General features: G+C 39.2%; 1 protein-coding gene across 4 annotated transcripts in view; it reads right to left on the reverse strand.

Moving 5' to 3' along the window:
- The window catches only part of LOC100650751, a 122297-nt gene that overhangs the window by 41638 nt on the left and 53169 nt on the right, over positions 1 to 27490 (reverse strand). Inside the window, exons 1-2 of one of the 4 annotated variants that reach the window (XM_012319711.3) lie at positions 26507 to 26734; positions 26263 to 26437 (exon numbers count right to left, since the gene is read on the reverse strand). The exons of 1 other annotated variant lie outside the window; for it this stretch is intronic. In XM_012319711.3, coding sequence (XP_012175101.2) covers positions 26263 to 26311 — 49 coding nt within the window. In that variant the 5' untranslated portion in view covers positions 26312 to 26437; positions 26507 to 26734. Of the gene's footprint in view, positions 1 to 26262; positions 26737 to 27490 lie in introns of those variants that run through there. 2 more of the 4 variants (XR_007226670.1, XM_048413034.1) reach the window with 2 other exon arrangements.

Below are 27490 nucleotides of genomic sequence, written 5' to 3' on the forward strand. Positions count from 1 at the left end.
TTTATTTAATACCCGCTCCCCACGTACGTCGCTGTTACCTGACAGAGAAAAAAGCAAGCTAGATATCACAGGTAATATGTTTTACAATAATACGTAAACGACGCGCGACGTTATCGCGACCGGCAATGATGATGCATCGCGGCTATATACTTCTTCTCATTAACGTTAAAACGGACGTTTATTTTACATCCCTGGATCTCGTTCTAGCGTAAATATTTACTGGCTTGCGGAACACTCTGGTCAGGAAGCGGCCATTTCCCAACTTGATCAAATTTTTAAATCTAAACAACGTTCTTTTGTTTCTTTTATGCTTTATGCTTATTTCAAAAAAATATTTTCCTAGGGAAGTTTCTTGCTATCTAGTGTTTTTATTTAAAATGTAAATAAAGTATTTTTAACTAGAATTTTTCTCCTAGCCACCTCGGTGTTTTAAAAAGAAGAAAGAATAATTTCCAACTACAATATAAACGCCATACTTCTGTCTTCTTTTTGTTTTCAAATCCTTTGTTTTAAGAGAATATATTTTTGCAAAAAAAAAGAAAGGAAAAATAGAAAAAAGTTTCTCTTCGAAATGCGGATAAAAAAATTTTCGAAAAATAACTAGAATCCTTTTGCAGCCACTTAAACAGGACAAAAGAATGATTTCCAAGTCTAAACACCATTCGTTTATTCCCCCCTTTACATCCAAGTCCTTTGTTTAAAGAGAATACACCTTTTTGTAATAAAGGTAAATTGAGGATAAAAAATTTCTAAAAAAAGATACCTGGAACTCGTTTTCAGTGTCGACGAAGAAAGGGAAGAACGATGATCTTTATTATTCTAACACTCGACCAACACATCAAAGCAAGGATTCTCGGAATCAGAAATAATTCCTTCTAGTTTTATGGCATTTGGGGTTGCTACCGATCATAGTGACTCGGCGACTAAATTTAGGCAGTGAAAGAAGTTCGACATCGGTTGTTTATGAGGGGAAACCCGAGCAAACGCGTTCTGTTTGGCATCTCGCTTTGGAGACAGACTTCGATAAGTTTATATGTATGAGACGCAGTCCTGACATGAATTCTTAAGAGTCGTACCCCATTTTTAGGTTATGTTCGTGAGAGTGCAAAAATAAAGAAGTCAAACTGTGATGTAGAGAGGTCTCTCTCTTATGAATATCTGTATCAAGGAATATATCCGCTATTCAAACACAGCTACCTCTTTCCACGTTTTAAGATCTGGCTCGATCTTTAATTCCGACTATCGGTAAGAAGCAGACCTGTTTTCCTTTCTCCTTTGTTCTTAATTACCGACGAACCATTCTTACCTACGTCTGCTCTTACGATTAAAACAAAATCGAGGAGCGCTCGTAAACGACACTGTAAGCGTAGCAATTGGATAGCTTTGGCGTTCTATTGCAGAAGATACGATATCACAACGTCCACTCTACAGAGAAACATACAAGTACCGATGAACAATTAGTCAGTCGTTTCTTTGCTTCTATCTATGCCATCTATAGAAACGAACGGAACACCGAGTTTTCTTTACAAATACGAGCTGGCACATACAGCAGGCTTTTTTACCTTTCTCTCTTTCACGAATTTTGACTACATTAACGCATAAGTTTTCTTTTGCCGCTGAAAAGCTTGTTTCTTCGCACCTGCGCTCTTTTCTACAAGCACTCTTCAACTTTTCCCCTACTTCGTAATAATTCTTTAGTCGTTGAAATTCTAACTGGTAATTCATAAGGAATAAATTAAAGTAGGTAAATTTAGTCACACGGTGAGAATTTGTAGAAAATGATTTTTCTTTTTTTCTTTTTCTTTTTTTTTTTAATTCTGCTTCTGTCAATCGAGGGAAATTCTACCTCTGTTAACTGGAAATGGCTAACGTTAGCCAGAGGTAGATTGGAAAATCACACATCATGGTTTTCTAGGTGAGAAGAGTCAAGAAGTACACAAGTTTGGTTAGAGGCTGACGTTAGTGACTGAACTATCAACCCTTAACCAATATTGGACATTGCTTATAGAGTGACTTGGGCCAACTTGCCAACTTGCAAAGCTAACTTAAAGGGAATCTTGCGAAACACATCTAACCTGAACAATCCAGACGCCATTATTAATTCCTATGCACGACGAATATTTAACAACACCTCGTGAAATTACCATATGGGCCATCTCAACGACACCAGTTGCATAATCAAACATCGATTTTCCCCGTGATTTGACAATTTCATGACCGAAAGAGATATCTCTTTATTCGAATGGCCTACACCTGGCGCCTGTGCAACGGACCTAATCTAAACGAAATTATTAATAACACGCGACATTATCGATTTCCGGTAAGCAGACTATGGATTTTTATACATCTATGGGTAAGTATAATATACGAAATATAACAACGCAGAGACACCTAGAATATCGAAAACGTGAACTTTGCTTCCTATTGGCTTGGCAACTAAGTGATTGCGGATTTTGCCATTGCCATCTAATGACAACATCCGCAACCACTTAGTTGCCAACCCAATATCTCCACGGTACCATTTTTTCAGCTCTGTTCATGAAGATTCTAAAAATGCGCAAAGATCTACGGTGAGACAGGAAAAATATGGAAAACTGACTTTCTGAAACTACAACGTAACAACAGTTTCGCGTGAATGGAATCGTCAAGATTACCAGAGTCAGTTAACCTAAAAACCTGTACAGACTGCGGGCCAACAGGGTCGTGAGATCCTCCCAATGAATATTACTTTTGCGATTATGAATTCCATTAATACACGTGGGCCATTTTCCAGCGTTATAATACCGTTCGAATTATGCTAATAAATCGTGCTGCTAATCCCGCCATTAGCGTGTACCGGGACCCGTTTTATCGACAGCGTTTGTCGTTTCGCGAGTCATTGTCGCGGAAAATAGCCGCTGCGCCAGCCTGTCCGACCTGTCTGGCTATTCACAGGCGAGAAATCTCGCGCGATACCACAATGGTGATGTATTGGCTTGGCAACTAAGTGATTGCGGCGTTTGTCAATAGGTGGTAATGACAAAATCCGCAATCACTTAGTTGCCAGGCCAACATTTCACCAGGTAGCAGGAAGACGAATTTGGCTATTCGTCTTCCAGAAACAATGGACAAAAAAGATGTACGAAATTTTGTATTTGATTTGCCGATGTCTTACTGACTGCATCTAAAGCAATTTAGTCTGACTGACTAAAAGCGAGCTTCGTTATAACCTACACGTTTGATCGTCGATACCCTTTGGCTTCTGTAAAGCTCCTCGGAACAATGTGAGTATAGAGGAGTGTGAATAAAGTGCTGGTTTCTTATCGCTGGTTCCGGGAAAAAATGACCAGAGCTGTATAGAGTGCTTGGTGGAAGTTGACGGGCTCAAGTATGCTGTAGGCAGGCTCAAACCTTGATCAACTAGATTCACGAATCCTCTATAAGCAATTGGAAAAAAGCAACGAGGTTTTCAAGTACGTTGGAGTCCAAACGTGACAGATTCCAGGACGCTGTGTGAACACTTTAGGAAAATAAAAAAGGTCCCTGCAAGTAGAGTCGAACGTCGGTTGAGTAGGTCCGGAACTTGGTGAGCAGCTTGTTGGAAACTTTCCATTTGCTTAAAATCACTTTTTTTTTCTTTTTTCTTTTTTTGACTGTAATTCTGACATAATTTTGAAGAGTTCTGACTCTTATGATTCGATCTGATTGTAAGAAGTTGGTCTCGGTGATGGTTGCTAGATTTTCAACGCTAGGAACTTGTGAATATTCGTCCCGAGGTCCGAGACTTGCCTGTGATGATCGACTACTTGGCAAGTACAATGAAGGAACCGATATATGTCACGCATGGTATTCGAATAGGAAGCATAGTATGAGGACGAGCATGAATAGTATGGAGCTGTTATATTTGATTTACGATGTTACATATTGAAGTTGATGGGATCGTTGGTGGAAGTTTAACTGCGTTTGAATTACACGCCGATGTAGCGGAGTTGTTGAGAACAGTGATTTTTGAGCACAGAAGCAAAGAGAGCAGAAGAAGCTGGTAAAAAATTCTGTCTGCTTCTTGAAAAGTGCAGTTATGATGCACCAAATCCTTGTTAAATTTTCACATTCGCGGGAGAACCTCGAAAAGCACAAGATTTCCTGCCTTCTCTCTGTGAACATCGTTCAGCGTGGTGGAACATTTTTTAAAGCTGCAGACCAGCGAGATAAAGGAGGATGGCTTTTCTCGCTTTCCAAGTAGCTTATACGCGTGTGAAAATTGTTCAACACAGATTTCAAGTCAGCCCATACATTGACTTTTGCTTAGTGCGTTAGTTATTTGTTGACATTTAAGACAAACATAATTTAAAAGTCTTCTTTAAGTAGAAAATTAGAATTCCAACTAGTTCATACACTTTTAAATTACTTCACACACTTCTCACTTCGTTGTTTACACAAATTTCCACGTAGAACGTTCATGCATGTAAGCCAAACATAATCCAAACCATTTTCAAATCTAACGATTAAAAATAGGAAGAAGGAAATCACTTTCCAACATCTTCATACATCTTCAAATTATCCTAAAATCACTCTTTACATAAATTTCCAAACAGAACGTTCACACATTTATCCCAAACATAATCCAGACCATTTTTAGATGTAACAATAAAAGATGTTAAAAAAAGCAATAACTGTCCAACATCTTCATACATCTTCAAACTGTCCTAAAATCATTACATAAATCTTCACGTAGAGCATTCACACATTTATCCCAAACATAATTCAGGCCATTTTTAGATATAACAATAAAAGGTGTTAAAGAAAGCAATAACTGTCCATCATCTTCATACATCTTCAAACTGTCCTAAAATGCCCAAGCTGTCCTTTACATAAATTTCCACGTAGAACGTTCATACATATAAGCCAAACCATAATCCAAGCCATTTTAAAATCTGGCGATGAAAAATGTTAAAGAAAGCAATAACTTTCCAACAGCCTCATACATCTTCAAACCATTTAATACACTTGCTAAATCAGTCATTACATCGGTTCCCAGGCTGATCGCTGGCGTACCTACCAATTTAGAACAGCCTCCGACACGGTGGTTCGATTAATCACTCAAGAGTCGAAGAAGCAGGACAGTCTGAACTCTCAGATCACTGGCACGAGGCAACCAACAAACCAACGGCTTCAAAACCGAAGGGAGAATTCCAAGGGGGCTTGTTTGCAACGTGGAGGAAAATATTTAAACACCAAGGTAGGACGTGGCACGCATGTGTTTTCCGTCTGTAGGAGAACCACGGGTGCTGCTTCCCCTTTCCCTCTCAGTTTATTTTCTAAACATGGAAGCAATCCTAACGAGGGGTTGATATCCCTGGTCCGATCTCTGGTCGAGTCTCGTGCGGAGACGTCTCCAACCTTTTCTCGATGAGCACACACGTCCACAAACGCACACATACAACTGCAAACACGTGCACGGGCGCTGCTGTTAAAAAGAGCCTCGACCCACTTACCACTTTTTCTCGCGGCACGAAAAACAAAACAAAAAAAAGAACAACATTAATAAAAGAGAAATAGAGAGAGACAGAGAAGAGGGGTATACTTGAAACTTTGATCGTATCTGTTCTGTCGGAGGAAAAAAAAATTAATCAAGACTGTTTCCAACGGAGCATAGAATGTCGATGGTAGGCTAGAGAAAATGGAATTACGTGGTGGAAATCGAGTTTCCACGAGGATGCCTGAGTCTAGGTATCCGTACTAGGTTCACGGTGATTTAGGGTCGGTAATATTCTGTGATTAAGTCTGCGGCCAGATTTTGGATGAGTTCGCCAGAGACACCGACGTCGAACGAACGTGCTGCCACCTACCTACACTCTATCTCGCTTGTTACTAGAAACTGCAAACGCTCATGCAAATTTGTATTTTTATAAATATGAGCGAGGCACCGAAACCTCTCTGGGCTATACCTCGTTTTCGAGGCACATCGAGTATCTGATTTAAAAAAAATTTTTTTTCGAATTTTTTGTTTGTTTTGACAGATGTAACTTTCGACGAGTAAAATGGACAAATATTAATTTTAAGGCAAAAAAATGTCACAGGTGAATGTTTCTGCGAGTAAAATATCTTTTGCAAAATCGAAGTCTTTAGGCTACTAATCGTAAGCAGAGTACATAGAATGGCAGAGTAATTTGGTTGATGATACCATCTCATCACCTGGCAATATATTTGCTGGTACATCTTAAGCCAGATACCGTACTAGGTAAAATCATTTCGTGATAACAAATGACAGCAAATTTGCTGGCAAGCTCCTCTGAAATCCCTAGCTTGTCCACAGGCTTAATTGCAGAATATTACCTCCCCTGAACCACTCTATCTTGGCACACATACCAACTTAACATACTCCTTAATACATTAAGAGCTCCATATCTATGAGAGAACTGTAAAACCTCATTTCCATCGAAACCGTGGACGCTTAAGAAGCCACGACAAGATTCGAACAAAGGAAATACCCCTGGCACAATGTCTATTGTCTGCCAGGCAATATCACGTCAATAATTTGTTAATAATTTGGCAATAATTAGGTCATAGATGTTCACGTGTTTGGAGGAAAAAGGAGATAAAAATTAACCAAAAAAATTCTTACCATGGCTTTCGAATATTACATATTACATATTATTTTTCATGCAAACTAGTCAAAGCGTGGAAATTATAGGAAAATTTTCTACATAAATGTAGTAACTCAATGGGTCTTAGAGTAAGGACAAGTAATGATGTTTTGGTTTAACAAGTGATATTCAATACAACGAACTGATTACAATATCGTCGTACGCCTTATTATCATACTCGGCTCTCAACTACCACTCTCCGGCTCCTCCACTCACACTCTCCGGCTTCTGCACTCACTCTCTCTCTGACTTCTCAACTAACACTGTCCGACTCCTAACTAACTCTATCTCTAGCATCCTTTTGTCTTTTTCCACCACGCATGTGTTCCGCAAACACCCGTGGCCAGGGTCACGTAGGCCTTTTCTACGAAACTATTCGCTTGAAAGGACCGTCGACACATTGATGGACCCAACGACGCCTCGTCTCTCGCGACACTGCTTATGGTTCGACCGATATCTTAGGCCTTTTTCTCCGCGATACTACATAAATATACCTTTTTTCTGCTTATTTAATTTTTAGGAAAAAAGTACATTTGAAGTATATAGATGAATTAGTAATCAATTAGTAACGAAGTATATAAACAATTAGTAATTATTATTTAAAATAAATTCTAGGGAAAAATTAGAGTTGATAATAAAATGTCATATAACTAAAATTCAAATGAAATCTAAGTACAAGATACGACATTCCAAGCTCACTTCAACCGCTAAAACCAAAGAGGACTAGCTGCTAAATTCCCAAATGCCTTTACTCGACAAAATGTGAAGCTTCCCCAAACTAAATAATAGAATTAGTCTCAAAACGAACCGGTAGCATAGCGCTAGAGCCAGAAAATAAATACAATGGACCAGCTAGTTCAGTTAAATTTAGAGCACGAAGGATCAGTTTCTCAGAAATAGTGAAAAATAAAAAAGTAAAACCCTCGTGATCATTTACAGCCTCCATTCACAAAATCGAACCGAGAACCGCAGTTAAACAAATTCTCGGGTTTTACGTGGTCGTTGAAGTAGTTGGTTTAGACGTTTGGCTTTACGTACCAACGAAACTGCCCCGGTTAATGAGAAAAGGAAGCCAGGGAAATATTATCCGCGAGATCGGCCTCGTTAACGCTCCTTCGCTTCCATCGATCGCTCGTCGAATCGACCGAACAAAGGGCTAAACAATGGTTCCAACTTGTCCAACGTGGAGAGAAGTTGCAATAACCGTGCGCGTATGAGAACGTGATTAATTAAAACTCTGGCTGGGCCCTATCGATGAAAAGACGCGTACACACAAATCTCTAATCCCTAGCAGTTTCTCTTGATTGGTTGGTGAGGCAAGGCGAGGGTCAAAGAGCCGAGTAATTCGGTCTCGAAATAACCGGGCAACTCGCGGCAAAACGGAAATTACCGTTCCACTTTCCCGCAATACTCCAAACGCCTGTCTCTTTGTTCCGCAGCAGATTTTCCACGGCCTTGGACCAGTGTTTTCTAATTAACCTGCCACCACGTAGCTTTTTTCCCCCTCTTTCAACAGTCGAGAGACCGGCAACGCCTCTCGCCACTCCTGGACCTCTGACACTTCTTTCGCTTTCCACGGACCGAACTTACAACGAACACTGATAGATCGACTGTTCCCGTTGGGGCCAATTAACGGGACCAACTTCTCCGCTGGTTCCGCGGATTCGTCAAACGTAAGTGGATGAACATTTTACGGAGAAAGAAAAATAGCGCGAGAGGAATATTTGACCCGTGACGAATTGACCGAGGGTGTTTTGCATCTGTGGGGACCGTAGAACTTTGTTGGATACTTTTGGTAATGGGCCTGTGCTCGAGTTGCATTCTCCGATTTTCTGGACATACAGCTTCCTTTGGTATCATTTAGCGCACTCTGACATTGGAAAATTGAAAATCGAAATTTCTGTGAAATTAAACGAGTATAGTAAATCTGAGGAGAGTATTTCTAACATTTCATGGTTATTGGTCGAGTCGTTTGTTAAAAAGAATGAAATTTTTACTACCACTTTTATCATCTGGAAGTGGAATTTCGAAAAGTCCCTTCTTAGTGGTTGCTTACGTCGGTGAGCAGAAGCTTTTCTCAAAAGTTCGACCTCCTAGGTCGAGGAGTTTGGGCTGCGCGTTATTCTCTAAGTCAGTGAGTCATTTAGAATTTCAGTATAGAAAAAGATAGCGTACTTCAATTTATATCTCATTGTATTTTTTCTATTAAAAATATTCTATACGTTAAGCTTGATTTCAGCTCTAGTCTTTGCTTACATTATAACTGACTCATACTACTTGTATCAGTAGTATAAGTAGTGTACGTTCAAACGACACACGTCCGACCAATATTTAACTAGACCCCTAACGACGCCTAGCTATCTGATACGTTACGAAGAATATTCGTGTTAAACTTGATCTCATTATAGATAAATCATATCGCTTGCGTGAGTAAAACGAGTAGTATAATCGTCCACGACCAGACAACACGCGTCTGACTAGTATCTAAGTAGATCCTTAACAAAACCTAGCTATTTGATACGCTAAGAATGTCAGCCATGTTAAACGTGATACTACTTTTAGTCTTCACTCATAGTATAAGTGACTCATACCACTTGCACGAGTAGTATAAGTTGTAACGATCAGACAATACACGTCTGACCAATATCTAAGTAGATTCTTAACAAAGCTTATCTCATACACTAAAAAGAATATTCGTGTTAAACTTGATCTCATCATAGATGATAAATCATATCGCTTGTGTGAGTAACACGAGTAGTATAATCGCCCACGACCAGACAACACGCATCTCATTAGTATCTAAGTAGATTCTTAACAAAACCTAGCTATTTGATACGCTAAGAATGTCAGCCGTGTTAAAGGTGATTCTACTTGGAGTCTTTGTTTATAGTATAAATGAATCATACCACTTGCACGAGTAGTATAAGTTGCAACGATCAGACAATACACGTCTGACCAATATCTCAGTAGATTCTTAACGAAGCCTAGCTAGCTATTTGATACGCTAAGAATGTCAGCCGTGTTAAAGGTGATTCTACTTGCAGTCTTTGTTCATAGTATAAATGACTCATACCACTTGCACGAGTAGTATGAGTTGCAACGATCAGACAATACACGTCTGACCAATGCGTCATCTAGTCCCTCGACGAATTCTAGCCACTTGTCAAACCAGAGGTCCAAGACAGAATTGTGGCACGCGAAAATATCAAAAAATTGCATAATGAACGACAAATTTTCAGGAAGATAATAGTTGAAATTTGTAACTATTGACAGACATTCGACAAGAATGAGAAAAGGATTTTCACGTGGTGTTCCATTTTGTTAGCTATTCATGACACAGGGTGGTATTAAAAGGTAGACGAAGGCCAGCTCTCTTCCAGGAGGAGGATATTAAAACCGTGGCTGTACAGCTCGTATTAAAGCGAACATTCGAATAATCCTGGACGGTGTACCGTATATATTAATCATAAAAGTAGGTTATTGATCCGCGGAAACCGGCGGACAAATTACTAGTGCGCCCGTTACGAGACGCGTATGAATTTTCATAAAAAAAAAAGAAAACGGAAAAGAGAGAAAGAGATAGAAAGGAAAAAAATAGTAGGTCCATTAGCTGGCGTGCAATAACAAAACCGGGACCATTTCACCGTTTATTCGACCCGCTTATTTTATTCTGCCAATCACCCCCTTTCAATTTCAGAAAATACATTTTCATAAACCTTCGTTGAAGGATCATTTTTTAAATGCAAACGTAATTTTCTACTTTGACATATTTTCAATTAACGTAGTTAATTATACAGGGTGGTCCGTAATTAATGATACAATTAGACACGGAGCGATTTTTCGAAGAAAAATAAGGCGAAAATATGGGATACGGTATTTTCACACGACGTCTCGTTTCCGAGAAAATCGAACTGGTAAATTTGACAAGTATAACGAAATAAAATAATTTCGCACTGAGCAAGAGCAAATAATCAACAGGGGGTTAAACTACGCGTAAAAATAAGTGAAAAGCGTGGAATAAAATTTCTTCGTACGATGCTTCCTTTTCGAGAAAAATACATTTAAAAATGTGCGCGTATATCACATCGGTTCTTAACAAAACATATTCAAACTTTATTTGCGTGGAAATGAGGCCACAAACGGAAAAACTTTACTTCACATTTTTCACTTATTTTCACATGTATAATTACCTGCTAATTGCTTACTCGTACTTAATGCGAATCGATACTTAGCCAAGTTTAAGTACACTCGACAACTTTTCAAACTCGATTTTCTCAGAAACGAAAGGAACTGTATTCCATATTTTCGTGTTAATTTTTCACCTACAATATCCAATTGTATTTTCAATTCTTTTCAATCAATCCAATTTTTCTCAATTTCTCTGCAACTTTTGAAAAATTAGCCAGTTTTTAATGACAGATATTTGTTACCTTCTGGACCGTTGGAAAAAGCACTCCTCGTGGGTTAATGGAAAATTTTCTTGGTTAACGAAGTCGTGAACCACTTATTTCTCTTTCCATTGTTTTGTTTCGTAAACAACGTTTTTCCGTAGTAAATTTATACTCGAGAATAAATTCCTATTCACTGAGAATTCATGCTCTTAATACGCCAATTTTGGTTACTTGAAACTCCGTGTACTCGCATGTCTTTCCTATCGTTTTCTCTTTAATTAAAAATTTCTATATTACATTTTTCCCTACTAAACGTAGTCCTCTTCGATAATTTACATTCTTGCATAAAAAATTCGATCGAAGCGATTGCTAATGAAATACTTTATTAATTAAAATATTTCATGTTCACAAAAGCCTTGCCTGTCCATTAAAGGTGTCTACTTTTATACGCGAAATTTGATTAATCCGAGTCCTAATAGAAAAATTGTTTGCCACTTTAAGCTCCGTGTGTTCGTCTCTTTCTTTCTCCACTGTCTTCTTTGTAATTCAAATTTCTCTGTAACAAGTAATTTCGCTAAAAATGTATTGGCTTGGCAACTAAGTGATTGCGGATTTTCTCATTACCACCTAATGACAACATCCGCAATCACTTAGTTGCCAACCCAATGTACATGTTTGCACACAAAATTTCTTCCACGTGACAGTCAATAAAATATCATAATCAAACGAATTTTAATTTCTCTGTAATTTTACCTATTCGTTTTACTCTACCATTGCATTAATTAAAAAGATTTTCGAGATTCAGATCTTCCTACAGGAAATTCAATTTTCTCATTTTCATGATACTTTTCACGGTGACTCTGCCTCAACAGGAAGAACACTGGTCGTATTGAAATTATACCAAATGCAAAAATTAAATACATTGAATTTATAGTTAATAGAGAAGTTATATAAAATTTTTAAGGATTCTAAAAAAAGTAATCCTTAAATAATAACATTAAGGATAATTGATAATATTCCTTTTAAAGGGCAATCCTTTCTTTCTGAATCGATAAACCGCAATCGAAAATTACTTTATACGTTCTGCTGCTAATCTTGCACATTCTGGGTACCAATACTCGTCAGGCAACTGACTCGTGAGTTTTATGTAACAAAGTGTCCAGGTTCAGAGAGTTTCGACTGCACTAGGAAAATTCATGCGATGGCTAGAGTTAGTCTAGCCAGTCAGTTAGATAACTAACTTGCTTCAAACGGTTGTTCGTTGGAATATTATTCGCTGGAGTGGCCACATTCTATGTGGAATTTGCGGCAAGTTAGCCGAAATTGAAAAATTTCATCAAGGAGAATTGCAGTCCGATCGAGTGGCCGTGGAAATAATGGCTGTTACGTTCGTTGGCGAATTTGTTGCGAGAAAAAAAGAGCCCCTGGAAATTGAAATACTTTCGCCGATGGATTCGATTAAATAACTAGAATTCATGATACTAAGCTTAGATTTCAATCCATTCTATAAAACAGGGATAACGCTCTGATGATTCAATATTTATGGAATGAAAATATTTCCATCAATTATTGATTGACACTTATGGATAGAAATTCTTGACCAAGGTCAACGTCCATTGAATTTTAAAATTCTCCACTTTCATACTAAAAAAAAAATCGTATGAAACACTCTTAGTTAATTTATATCGACCGATAAAATTTTGTTATCAAAATAAAACCACTATTTTGCAAACGTTAAATATCCACTCGTCCATAATGGTCTTCGCGTATTTTATAAGAGCACCGTATTATTTATATAAAGTACTTAAAACATCTAACACCATAATTATTTTCTGACTCACAGAACGACCATAAAACACACCTTTTCCACTTCTCCGCGTAAAACGTACTAATTCAATAAAACAGTAAAATTTTATTCCAATAAAAATAGTCGTTTGGTATAGCATATGTTCGACGAATTTTACGGCCCACCGTAATTAACTATAATATTCACTACCCGCATCTAATATACTTCCTTAATTTTCTGCCAGTGAATTGTAGGCTGGCATAGGGCCCCGAATAAAAGAATTGGAGGTGGTCCGTGAAAAAAGCCAGTTCCACTGCAAGCACACCCATGGCGGTTGTCATCTAACCGGATATTAGCCTTTTTTGTCCCAAGGCTGACGATTCCTGGTCACCCGACATGACGTCACACTGTATTTTAAAGTTGCGGTCTGACCGTGAAAAAGATCGTCAAGTACCACGCAGACCGATATCAGCTGACACGTGACCAAGAACCCCAGAATTCATGCGAATGGTACATTTTCAAATTCGCCTTAGAATTCGAACAGTGAACCTAACCCAACCTAGCCCCAACCTAACCTTAATCTAAAGTCATTCTATTGCAGTAAATGAACTTATGGAAGAAAGTCATTTGTTCCTTTAGAAACGAATGTTAATCGTGTAACGAAATTAACAAACTAACACAGAGTGAAGTTGGTTAGTTCTATATGGCGTTGCGCTTAGACAAGTGAACTTTTTGTGTATGGTCCTAATTCAATGATCAGGACCTGTAATTAGGGATCTTTAAGGATTTGGAAAATTAACAAACAAAATAGAAAATTAAAAAGGAAAATGGAAAACTAAAAGGACTAAAAAGTAGATAATAGAAAATGAGGAACATTATGACACTTTGCCGGTCAGACAGCAGTTGTTAAATACTGTGCGTCATCCAATGGCGGTCTTCTTCCACGCGTAAATTGACTCATTTTCAATTAACGACGATTTTAAGCGATTAAAACGTCCCTTGGTGGCACGCCCATGTATGACGGGTACCATCTGCTGGTGCGTTTCAATCGCACGCGGTGTACCGTGACGATGGAAAAATTTCACGGATGTCCCTGGCCCAGTGGCACCCAAATAACTATTTAGAAATAACTATTTTATCGTGCGTTTCGCGGAATTTTTATCCATACTATCCGTTTCTGCGGAAAAAAACACGTGAAAAATAAAGAGTGGTATTTTTTCGTAGAACGTCCGGTTCACGAGAGAATCGATACCGAAAATTCGTGGGTGAACGACACCTGGTGTCGGACAACCCATGAATCTTTGCCATCGATTATCTCGGAAATGGAAGGTCCAATGGAAAAATCTCTTTTTCCGACTTTTATCTATTTTTACACCAGAATTCGAGATTTCAACGTTTCAGTATATAAATAATGATATTTAAACTCTTATCATGTATAACACGTTATCACGTCGTCAAGTGTAACGTGTATATTATAAAGTAAATATTCAGGTTAACGTGAATGTCCATGCAAATTTATATCTTTGGAAAGAAATGAAAAAGTAAAACTTGGACAGAAATTTGTTTTGCTTCCTAAATATAATACTACAGTAGGAATTTAGAAATTTTAAATAATTTAATGTATTTTTGTATACTCCGACGAAATCAATATTGTATTTATTAATATACAAATGTTCATATTATATTAAACACAAATTTAGATTTTCATTCCTACTACAGAATTTTGCTTCTACCTTTTACAGTTCGAGCGTTAAAGGTACAAACATTCAAGGCACCATATTTGTCGCAAAAAAGAACGAAGAGAAAATATGACACGTTTCTCGACAAGCTGTGATAGCCTCCATATGAAAAATGTAGATGTATGAATAATATCTTGGCCTATCCAGGCTCTAATATCGCCGACGAGAAATTTGGGAACCACTGACCTATACAAACCCGCCGCTCATTCACGGGCGCACGTGCTCACTCGTGGGTGTATCGGTGAAGCGTCATCAGATGTGTTTAGATAGGCTTCCTGGGCCAGGTGAGGGTCAGAGGTGTCCCCATATGGGAAAAATCCTGACGGTTTATTAATAATGGACACGTTTCGCCCATTGAACTGCGTTCATTTTTCCAGTGAGATTAAAAACCAATTTCCAAACCTGTCGACTTTTTCACGTTACCTATTGGGTTGGTCGAAAAGTACCGTCAGATTTCTACAATAAATGTCCCTCTTTGCTTTGTAGTTTTGTTCCAACCTCTGTTCTTTTTGTATTAAGAAACACCTGGTTCGATATAATGCCATTACGTTCAGCTTTCACCTTCGTGATTTACTTGTCTTGATAGTGAACGACGAGAAGTTGTATTTCCAAGGAGTACGGATTTTTGTAAGGAAAAGATGTAGCTCAACAATTTGAAAAACTTGCTGGATAAAGAAACACGTTGCACGTCACTAATCTAATAAAAAGTATCTTATTGAAGAACAGATTTAAAAAGTAGTTAGGAGAGGAAGTTTTTCAATGATAAGAGACTGGCCAAAAGAATAGTCGAAAAATAGTCGACGACTTAAAAGTTCAGCTTGGCGAATATGCACCCCCGGAATAAATTCATTTGGTGGATAATATATCCATTAAATATTATTAGCTTTTTCTAAAGCATGCATGCTATTTGTACATATATACGTTCTATTTGAGCCCCTAACTTTAAGTATACAGAGAGGGGCCACAAAAAAAGTATAGACATTTCAACAAAAGAAAAGCTTATATATCAAATTCAACTTTGGAGCAGCCCATAGATAACATCTACTAAAGTGTATATGTATCAGTGTATATCTCTATTAACATGTACGTACAGTAGTTCCGGATATGTATATGGACACGAATTCGTCCGCTTATATGGCCTCGAGTTATCTCCAGCAATTTCTGAAACTGCTGGCACGAGCCAGACCTCGCTGTTATCTGTGATCCCCATCGACGTAATTCGATCCGGTATCGAATTACCGGAACAAGAAAAGTCTAAACTTTTTCATTGTTTGTTATACAGTTACGAGATGGCCTGAATCGAATTGTTGAGATTCGTACGAACAAAATGATACCAAACATGACTATATTTGACTCACAATATTTCAACAGGAACTAAAGAAACATGCAATTAAGGGAAAGAAAGGATCTAACTCTAAGGTATCTTATAACACTCTATCTATTCTATCTCACTCCCATTGCCTACTTCTCCCTCTCTTTCTCTTTCTCTCTCTCTCTCTCTCTCTCTCTCTCTCTCTCTCTCGCTCTCATGCACCAGCCTTTGATGCACGCACGCTAAAGCACGGTAGAGCGAGCACGAGTCGGATAATTTGGCGCAATTCTTGGAAGGCCACCTCTCGGCAACTATGAATACTTCCGGTCCCGATCTTTGTCCACATACAACTGTGTGTAATATGTGATTAGAAGTAAGATATAACCTGACTCTGTAATATCTTATTACACTCTACTTATTCTGTCTCGCTCGCACTGTTCCCTTCTCGCTCTTATTCGCGACGAATGCACGCCAGAGTGAACAGGAGTCAGATAATGCGAGCAAATTCTCGGAAAGTCACTCCTTCGGATCTATATGGCCAAATGGACGGTCCCCATCGGTAATCATATATCCGGACATTACTGACTTTTTTCGGCCCCTTGTATGTATATATATTTCTCATAAAAAATTCAGGTACACGAACCTTTACACGTTTCCAACAACTTGTTTACTATTCTTCGAACCACTCCAGTGAAACGAGAATGAACTTATTACTCAAGCCAATAGTCAACAACTGCTAGTTAAGGCTGACGAATGCTCACCCCTACGTACGAAGAGAGGTTCCAACAAGCGCGATCGAGAATTGGGGCGAAACTGGTATATATTGTGGATTGATCTCGCCGCGATAAACGGAAACAGCGTGGAGTTTCGCGTGCACCAGCGTTAACGCGACCACGAGTTGACGCTCGACACACCCACACACGCGTACAAACGCCTGCTTTCCCGATGAACAATTATCTTACGAAGCTTAGGCGTGCAAGAGAGTGTGTAGATGTTCTCGCGGAAATGGGTCGTCGTGTAACGGCCGCGGCTGGATAAAGTCCTCGTGAAAGTTGCACGCTTGTTGACGGCCACGATACACGCTCGGGCCACAGGCTCTGTTCCACCCCTCTCTGTTCACGCAGCTCACCCCATTCGTGAACGCCGGCTGACGCTGAAAATCGACGCTGACGCCCACTTAATCCTACCCGCTGCAAGATTTTCAGGAACACTGTGTCGCTGGCTATACGACCGCTTGAAATTGCTCGAAATTATCGTGGAGAAGGGCAATTCTGGCTACGGGATTTTCCAGTTTGGCTATTATATTCCTCTCAGTTTTCCGAGCTCGGTTATCGTCCAATAACGAGTCTTTCATATTTTCATCCAATTTAAAACATTCTCCGAGGGTAGAAAAATAATATACGGAATTATATAATGACAAATATATAAAGTCGTGGCAATATATAGGGGCTGAAACAAATCTTGTAACGTTATAACGAGTACTGTACTTTGTATATTTTATATACTTTCTCGAAAATGATAGGAGTACGACGATAGGTGTATTACGATAATACTGAAATTTGAACTAATTTTTAGCGTAGGAATTTTTAATACAGCAATTTTTTTAAGTTCTAAATATTATAATAGGAGGAGTATAACACGAGAGTGTACATGTAATGTGCTCAATGAAATTTTTTATATTTCTGCCATCTCTTTACCTACAGTATGTGCTAATGCTGGTGGCTTGTCGAAATTGAATGTCCACATCTGTTAGCTACAAAAATATATAGTAAAAATACAGATCTCTGTTTGAAAAATTTAATGTAACTTTCGCATGACATTTCAAGGTCATCGCGAGATAAAATAGAAAAAATCATAGTCGATACTACACAACTTTCACCTGCAACATTTTCTCAGTCGTATTTTTCCAAATATTTTAGCATTTTCAGCCAAACATACTCTAGAATCGCAATTGCACCGCGATTATCGGAACACCCTGTATTTGCCCCGTATTTGAGATTGATGAGACCACGGTATAGCACATGTAGCAGAAAAACAGGTTTCAAAGGAGCGGTTCAAACGACCCGGTCGATACATTTCCCGATGAAAAACCAAGAGGTAGCACGCATCTCGATTAAAAAAGAGAACCACTTTGCCGGCCACGAGTTAATGACGTGGACGATTGTCCACGACGTTTCTACCCTGCTTTTCAATATCCTGCGTCCCACTCTAACACGCGTTATCGAAACGAGAGGAAACGTTCGGTTGGCCGATACATATCCTATTCTCGTGGCAATCCCATTAAAGTCGATGAAACCATCGGTTATTAAGCGCGTGTGCCATCATCGGGGCTCTGGCTGTTTCTCTTGCGACGTCGCATTAACGATAATGGGGGGAAAACGAGTGCCGTTATCGATTTCGCGGAATTTACGGGTTTGCGTCGATGAATTGCTCGTAATCGTTCTGTGCGATGAAAACAGAAATTCATTTGTCCCGTTTCGAGGCCTGCCATCCACCTGCAAGCCAGAGAGAGATGGCGAATAGCAGTCGGTGAAATGGTAATTTTTCAACGGTCCCATCGGCGCCGCTGTTTTTCATTGCATGAAAATCCAACTGCCGCTTCCTATCCATGTTTCCATCAACCGATCCTCGATTTTTGCGGGTTTCTAGCATTTTTTTCTGTATTTTTTCCCCCTTTTTTTTTTTAGTTGTCAACGTGGGCTCGTCGGTTTCTCCCGAGGCAGCTTATCCGGCAGTGACGGGATCAAATTCCGCAGGCATTTATGAATTCTTTCAAGGTTCATTTTCTAGGATTTAAACGGTAACCGTACCTTCCTTTTTTTGTTTCCTTTTAAGGATTTTTTTAAGGACATGTTCGAGTCTACTTCAAGCGCAATACTCATAAAAGAATCCGAGGCTGAAGCAAATAGATAGGATGAATTTCTTTAATTGAAGATTTATCATAGGCAACACTGCAAGTGCAAAAATGAAAAAATGTTTTTTTATCGTGTAATGGCCTACATACGAGTGGGAATATCGTAGTATAGAATTAAAGAGCAATTTTCATTTGTAAGTAATTGCTAACAGCGTTAAAAGGTGATACCACCGGTACGTCTAACATCGCATCTATATAAAACAATGTAAGTGGCATTAAATGGTAAGTAGGTTCGAACATGTGGAATATTATAAAATATACTTTTGTAATAACGATAGAAAAACCACCTTGAGAAAATATATTTGTTGTCTTTTATACCAGCTATCTCGAGACAAACAGAATTGGTACTTACAGTGCTTGCAAATTTAAATGAACGGCACGTTCAATTTTCTCTACAACTAAGAGGAGACATTTTTACAAATACGGTCCTGTTTCTAATGAAATTCCACTATACTGGTAGAAAAATAAAAAAGTTTCGTGACGCACTTGGATTGTCTTTTGCACATTCACAAGATCTTATAATAATCAAAACAAATTAAATTTCGAGAATAATATCAAGTTTCGCTCTTAAGAAATTTGATGTCCGCCACTTACAGCGTTGTCTGGGAGAAGTCTTCAGTCGAAGAGTGTTTGTGCTACAATTGTAGGTGTCAAAAAACAAGATGTTCAAGAGGAAAAGGAAACATATCCACTAACGTAGCCTGAATTCGTAGAAAAAAAAAAAAAAAATGTCTGGAGCAGAACCATATAGTATGTGCCCCATCTTAGCTGTAAAAAAACTCAGTGTTCCATTCGTTTGGGTAGATAACATAGACAAAAACCCAGAAACGATTAACTAGCGTTTATTGGCACTTGGGTTTTTTCCCCATAGAGGCGACACTGTGACACCATCTTTTAGCATTATTAATGACTGTTTAGGAAGGGAAACTACACTTGAATTCCATGTTACAGTATCCTCGCGGGTATGTAGAACATTTTTCAATAAAAATCCAAATTCTTCAATCTTCCCATTTATAATGTCCTTTACAATTATAATTATAAAAATATGAAAAATTTCATAAAAATGAATCCTAATCTGTACTTGACAGTATTTTTTATCGAACAGCGATGGAAGTTATTCTTATTATGAATTTCAAATCAAATCTAATTTTCCTACTAATTTTCCTTCCTAAATAAATGAAAGTATATTTTCTATATTTCATAGCTTTGTTTCGCTCTCTAAACATTATAAAGACTATAATACCGTAGGTATATTTGTCTTTATATATTTCTGCGAATTATTTTCCTACCCCCATCAATTAAAATACCAATTTGCCCGAGGACACGCGTTAAACGACGGTTCTGTCTCTGTTAAGGTTAGAAATTACAACAACCGATGTCGTTGTCGTTGGTGGCCTTAAGAGAGCGTTGAAATATACTTCTTTTATAAAGAATGATCGAAGAACCGATGAATAATAGCGAGACTTGAAATTGAGGGAAACATCGAAGGCGTTTGGGTTGATGGCTCGATAAATTAGCCGGTGCCCCGTTTTAAAAACACTTGGTAGATTGAGAATTGGCGGCCGTCAGGCCTGGCTAAAGAAATGATCGAGGAGGAAGAATTCGTTTTAACTAGAACCCCTCGCAAGAAGTCCCTTCATCAGTAAGCAGAAGTTAGATTAATACGACACGGTTTCGCAAGAATTTTTCCACGTCACTGTACTCTGGTTTTTGAGCCAATTAAAGTATCCTTTATACTAATATCCTTCATACGTCGCAATAAGCAGTCATAATGGACTGCGCGTCTTAGAAATACTGCAAATTGAAATTAGGTCTGAATGGAACCTAAATTAGGTTTACGTTAGGACTAATATCAAACTTGAAATTCGTAGTAAGACTAAATTTGATCACTGTTTGGTTAGAAAACAGGAGTAGGTATAGGTTAGGATTGAGTTTAACGTTGGTCAGGATGAGTTATGGTGTTACGTTTAGGTTAGACCTCAACTATTTCAGTCAATTAAACTATACTTTATACTAATACCCTTTATACGTCGTAATAGGTAGTTACAATGGACTGCACGTCTTAGAAATACCGTAAATAAAATTAAGCCTCGATGAGACGTAAATTGGGTTTAGGTTAGGGCTAAGATTAGACCTGAAATTCGTAGTAAGACTAAATTCTATCACTGTTTGGTCGAGAAACAGGACTAGGTATAGGTTAGGATTACTCGTTTAGGTTAAATTCAAACTTCTTTTCACTTTGCAGTTACATTCAGATTAGTAGATTTTTGCGGATTTTTACGAGTTCGTAGAAAATTTCAAAGTACCACGATTGCATATAATACAAAAAGATATCCAAACTATTGCGCTATCTATAATACTAGTTAGGCAAGACAATCTTCCACTCAGCTTATATCCTTTTTATTACATTCTCAGAAATACGAATTCGCCCGAATACAAGCCCGCAGTCTACAAATTAGATCCACGTGAAATTTATATACTAGTTGACGAAAAACAAATCCATCAAGCTGCCCTCCCCCAAGAAAAGATGCAACTCAAAATCTACAAAATCCACAAAATTTCTGCAAAACCTAGAAATTGACAGTTTCGCCTGCGTTAATTCTATCTTTAAAGCACGTTGTGCTCGCATGCAACCAGTAATCTCCCAGTCACGAAGAACAGCATCTTTAACCTTGCTAACAAGCGTTAATCCAAGCCTTGCCCGGCACGTCTCGAGACCCCTAGACGTCGAGACAGAAGCGGTAATTGAACGTTATTATATCCTCGCGCCACAACCAGGTCCACGATTCTTCAGGGTCCGTAAACGACTGGGAGAAAAACCTGGCTGTTGTCGAGAAAATAAACGTGGTTCGAGCACGTTTCGCTCTCAGTTTGCATTTCTCGTAGACGGTCTTGGCCCTGTTTCTATCTTCTTCTCATACACAGGAGGTCCAGGCACGGAAGAGACAAGAGAATGAAATAGGAAAGAGGGAGTTTGTGGGCAGGGGGAGGGAAGAAAAAAGGTTGGAAGAAAACGAAAGAATGGCAGAAAAACGAGGGTGGAAAACTGGGGAAAATGGGGGCGAGGGGGGTGTTACGGGGACGAGGCAAGGCACGGAGGGGGTGGTCCTTTAATATTTGCTCGCTGCATCTCGCGGACTTTCCGGGGAAGATCGATGCGACTGTGACCTCCTTCTCTCGCCGGCTGTTAAATTAAATTATTATGATCGTTATCGTTAAGCAGCGAGAAGATATCGCGGCTGAATCGCGCGTGCCGACACCTGTACACAGGGACGAGTCTGCTCGAGCCCAGTCGGAGAACGGACGCGGCAAATTCTATACCGCTCGAAATAATTAGAGGTTCTCGTGTTACCCTGTTGTGCTAATGGATCTCATGGACGGCGGAGGATTTTTAGTCTGCAATTTTCCCGTGTTCTCCGCAGTTCGACGATTCTAATGGGAATTCGGTATTCAGAAAGTGGCGTTCATGTTCTTTGCTAAACTAGAGGCATTCTGGTGGGGGTAGAGTATTGAAAAAGTGGTTGTTCGTGCATACTTTTGCTAAAACATTTGACGAGGGTTTGCCTAGAATTCGTATTGCTCGTATTGGCTTTGAGAATAAGAAATCTTTTTCTACTGCTTTGCGTTAGAAATCCGTATATTTAGGATGCAACTGTTGTACATCCTTTGTGGAGGATTCTGATGGGACTTGAGTATTCAGCAAGTGGCGCTCGTGTGTCTGGTAGTATCTTGACGAAAACTTGCCCACGCTTGGAATTCTTTAGGTTATGTTTGAGAATAAGAAATCTTTTTCTACCGCTTTACGTCGCAAAGCTGTTCTATCTGGAATGCGCGTCCCCCCTCTTCTTTGCAACTAGAAGATTCCGCAAGTAATGCTCGTTTGTATCCTTTCGATAAATTCTTGGCAAAAAATTCCCTAGAATTGGTATTACTCTTATTAGATTCGAGAGTAAGAAACACTTAGCCCCGTGTTACTAGACTGCAATTTTCCAATTTTTCATGAAACTGGAAAGCTGCGATAGGAATTCAGTATCAGAAGAAATAAAAATAATTATCGTGGTAAAGTTTTCACGGTAGAATTTCAAAAGCCCTAATTCACTTGTCGGTCCTAACCTCCTAATTGACTCAACCTAACCTCCACACCCCGCCATAACTATCATCGTTCGATACGCACCAACACCGGAGCGCATCCATATTCATAAAAGGCTCTCATGTGACACTCGTTAACAAGCTTCATCCAGCCTAATTCTCTCGCAACGGGAACGTACCAGCATCGAAGGTGTAGAAACGAAACGAGGCACCCTGGCTCCCCGTGCGAGGAAGATCGAGCCACGAGATGCATAATTCTCCCGAGGCGCCATCAAATTATATTAATACACTCCCATCAGGAAATTGGAATTCGCAACGAGAGAGAAAGAGAGGGGACGAGGTCGACGCGTGTGCTCACGTTTCTCTTTGTTCCATCTAGACGCGATACTAGCGCCGCTTATCCGCGATCTGATCGCGTATACGTCGCTGATCGGAATCTGCCTTCTGCCTTTTTCCAAGATTGCTTCAAGCTACACACAGATGAGTAGAATGGATGATGGGAGGGACAAAGAAAGGAAAACCTGGAGGAATTTCAATGGTTGGTAATTGGGTCAAACCCCGAGCTGTACAACCTCAGCTCGATCCGTTTTACTTGTTTATCCCTATATCGCGAAATGAGTTTTGGAAGGAGCAACGTCGAGCAACGAGAACGCTGGAAACGCGTGCCAACGACAAACAAGACGGATACAAGACGACCAACTCTCGACAGCTTGTTATCGTTGATGGAGTTTCACGAGACTTTCCGCCCACCCTTCTTGTATAATTGATGGCGTATTATTAGCGTTTTAGTCTTTCGCCGCGCACGTGACTTCTTCCTAAGACGTCGAATGCCGTGTTCTTCCGATTTTCATTTTCGAAATTTCTCAATCCTAATCTGTCTTTTCGACGTTGAAAAATATATAGAGTGTGAAAAATATATGGAGAAATTGTTATCGGTGTGCTCGAGGTCTCCTTTCAATCTTGTATTAAATATCGTTTAAAATCGCGTAGCTAGTTGCTAAAATTAAAGCAACATTGAAATATCATAATTCGAGGAGGTTAATATAAGATAAATCTTATGGGCTAAAAATTGTTCAACCGTGCGAATGATTTAGATAACGTTATCAGGAAACAACGTGCAAATGCCACGTAATATTTTTCGAAGATTAAATGTCATGGTGTAGTATATCTGAGAATAGGTAAAAAAAAATTTTTTTTTAAATATGTGAAATTCGCGTGGCAGTCTACGTGTTAAGCACTCTAGAATGTATATTGTGATTAATAACGAGCAGATATCAAGTTTCATTCGAAGTAATCTATATCACGCGATAAATGAGACTGCAGAAATATCGCGAATATCGAAATACAGCGTTGAGAACTGTTTGTGTTAGCTGCAGTGGTAACAATAGGTATGACGTTTGGATTATGCATTACTCGATACGTTACAAAACGAATTACTTTTGAGACGAATTTCCATGGTAGACGAAAAATGGATAATTCGTGGTGACACAGTGCGAGGAAGATATCAGGAGGAGACAGAGTCAAACGCGTTGAAATTTCCTCGATTTCCAGGAATTTCCAGATCCAGATTATTGTTCAGGAAAGTATAGTAAATTCTGAGAGAATGGAATCGTGCAGGTAATAAAACTACGACAAAAGATTGTAGATCAGATTGGTCGATACATGTTACAAATAGAGTTTTTTTTTTATATCCAAGAGAGGAAGACTACCATTTGCTAATTAAAAATCGCTAGGAAGATCAGTAGTTTGGCTCGTTAGCGAAGTAGGGATAATTATTATTGTCACGAGTTGCTGGCTTTTTAAAGCAATATTACTGCTTTCCTGTCTCTTATCTAAATCTCCCAAATAATAGTACATTATCCTTTAGCCATTGTTGTTAACGTACAAAAGTATACTTAAGATGAGTATCAGCTAAAAGAATCTCTGGTGTTTACAACTGGAATTAACAAGTCTGCTACAATGGCGGGGCTTCCGGTGTTTCTTGTTTTTGCCATTTACTGAATGTGCGCAAGTGTTCTCGACAAAATTAATAATAGGATTACCAAAGCGATCGAAATAACGTAATTTTTCGACGAAATTTCAGAAAATTCGATATTACGGCGAATTTGAATTGTTAATAAAATATGTTGACATTTTGCAGAAATTTTACAGTTTAATCAACGATGATGTTAGTGTACTTACTTGCACCATATTATTTTGATTATAATTATTTATATCTAAGTATAGGATGGTAACTCCGGTGTTAACAGCGATACTAAATTCTTGTACACAACACTAACGAGTACGGTAAGATACAGTAATTAGTGTAATAAACAAGCGGCGTAAATGAATCTTACATTTCGTAGCCTGGTAAAATAGCGAAATAAAACGAAATCAACAAATTATTATATTTATACATAAATTACATATAGAAGTTAAATTAATTCATGTTCCCTTTCAATCGAATAAGAATAGAAATAGATTTAATTTAATTAAAATTCTTATAATAAATTGTTCCATAGTATATTGTTTCACCTGTTAAATATATTAATGTGATTAGTCAAGGAATTACTGTGCAATGCCTCGAAGCTATCAGTTCTTGAAACTTCCTACCATTCGAAGGTTGACTTTGTTTTGGTATGTTTATTGTGATTGAGACTGAAACGTGGAGATCGTCGCAAAAACATGTAAACAGTGAAAATTCTATTCAAATAGAATACCATTGATTTACTAAAAGAGCGACATAAAATAATTGTTATAAATAAGTTGAATATTGTAATATAAAATAATAATGATAATGTAAAAATATAAAAGAAAATTTATCTAAATAGGCAACCTTAACTGCGGTTAAATATAATGATCCAATTTAAATGTTACACAGTTCTTATTTGTAACGATCGAACCATATCTTGATCAAATGTGACCACTATAATATTGAAACTATATAATAATAAAACAAAAGATTAATAATTATATATAACATGTAATAACAACATTTTTCTACATAGAAATTCTAATAACGTTTGGAACGATAGTTAAGAACGAACCTAACTGTAAGAAAAATTCGTTCCCTATCATTATGAGCCCCAAAAAAGTTTCTTATACCTTCCTCTAACGAGCACAATATCCCTGTCAGTCATAACTTTTCTGGAAACCCAATCAAGCCTGGCCCCGTTCAGTCTATCCGCTGAAATTCCTCCAAAGAAAATCCGCGATGGCACCATCGCGCGTTTGGATACTATGTTCCGGCAGTTATTGAACAAACGACGGTCGGAATAGGTTGGAATTTTTAATACCAGCGGACGCACGCTATTCTAGCTGCGACTGCGGCACCGAGTGACACAGCGCTAAAGCCACCCTCGTAATACCCTACCACATACCCTTATACGCATCTAAGAAACGTCCCCCAGATGAAAAGTCACTCACCGTCAACAAGAAGACAGGTCAACAACAGCAATCCGAGTCTCCAATCCATGGTCAGGCAATCGATCAATCTATAACCAGTCTATCTTCTCTAAGAATCTTCTTTAATGCTTCAGCACAGTCTCACAGAGAACAGCGTCACACACGGTGTCAGCTCACGAAAGCAGTAGTCCACGCACTGTAATATACCCGAGTCACAATTCAAAGCGGCAGAGTCACAATGGGATAGAGTAACGGCAAGGAGCACCTTGACAAAAAGAAGGCAGCAGAGTAAGTAGCGAATGGTTCGAGAGATCTGCCGGACTCCCCTTGACCTCCCTCACGATAAGTCGTACGCGTGACGATCGCGCGAAAGGCACGCGTCGCGAGGAAATAGCTGCAGCCGGTGAGGCATTTGGGAAGAGCGTGTGTATCGCGCGATGATCGCGTGTCCAAGTGCTGCGACCCTAGCGAGCTCATGCCGCCCACTCCACAGCTACCCCCACCGCGTGGCTTATGGCTGGCGTCGAGCGGAGCAGCAGCGTGGCCGAACACCGTCGAAGACAACCGAGCGCGTACGATCTCGTGTTGCGCCCTTTCGGTTGTCGTGGTGGGGGAAGCGGCGCGCCTGAGAGTAGGAACACGGCTCAGGGACGGCGTATCGTGGCCCGCACCCTTACTACCGCGTCCCGGAGGCTGGAAGATTGCCTCGTTTCGAGTCAACGAGATTTTGTCCCCGCGATTTGCTTCCGAACGAGATCAACTGGTATTCGGTGGGGCGGATAGACGACCATAGTGGGGACTAGATGAAGGAGACGACTGTTTCGGAATTTTCCTGACGCATGCCGAAAGGGAAAGCGGTAAATAGTGGCGGGTCAGTGGTAATGATTGTGTGAGCGAGCCAAGCAATGGCAATTAGGGGGTGCCGCCGCTACGATCAGTCCCCTACTTTTTTACTAATGACTTTATTGTTCCCCTTAGCAAGATTTTACTTCTTTTTTTCTGGTCGTTTGGTAGATTTTCCGCGTTCTTCTTTTTTGGAAAGGTAAAATGGGTGGGTTTGTCGAGCACCAGTGGCGGAGCACGGTTGTAATTGTTGATGTTCCCTTTATTCGTTTGTTTTTCGCAAGAACAATTCCGTGGGAATTCCTCTGTATTTAAATACCGGACCGGCGGAAAAAAATTTCTAGCCGGCAGTGGAAAATTTGTTTCCCGCTTTTTATTCCAGTCCAAACGGGGACACGGTCTCTTG

Source organism: Bombus terrestris, chromosome 16 (genome assembly GCF_910591885.1).
Source record: "Bombus terrestris chromosome 16, iyBomTerr1.2, whole genome shotgun sequence".
NCBI classification, from domain to species: domain Eukaryota; kingdom Metazoa; phylum Arthropoda; class Insecta; order Hymenoptera; family Apidae; genus Bombus; species Bombus terrestris.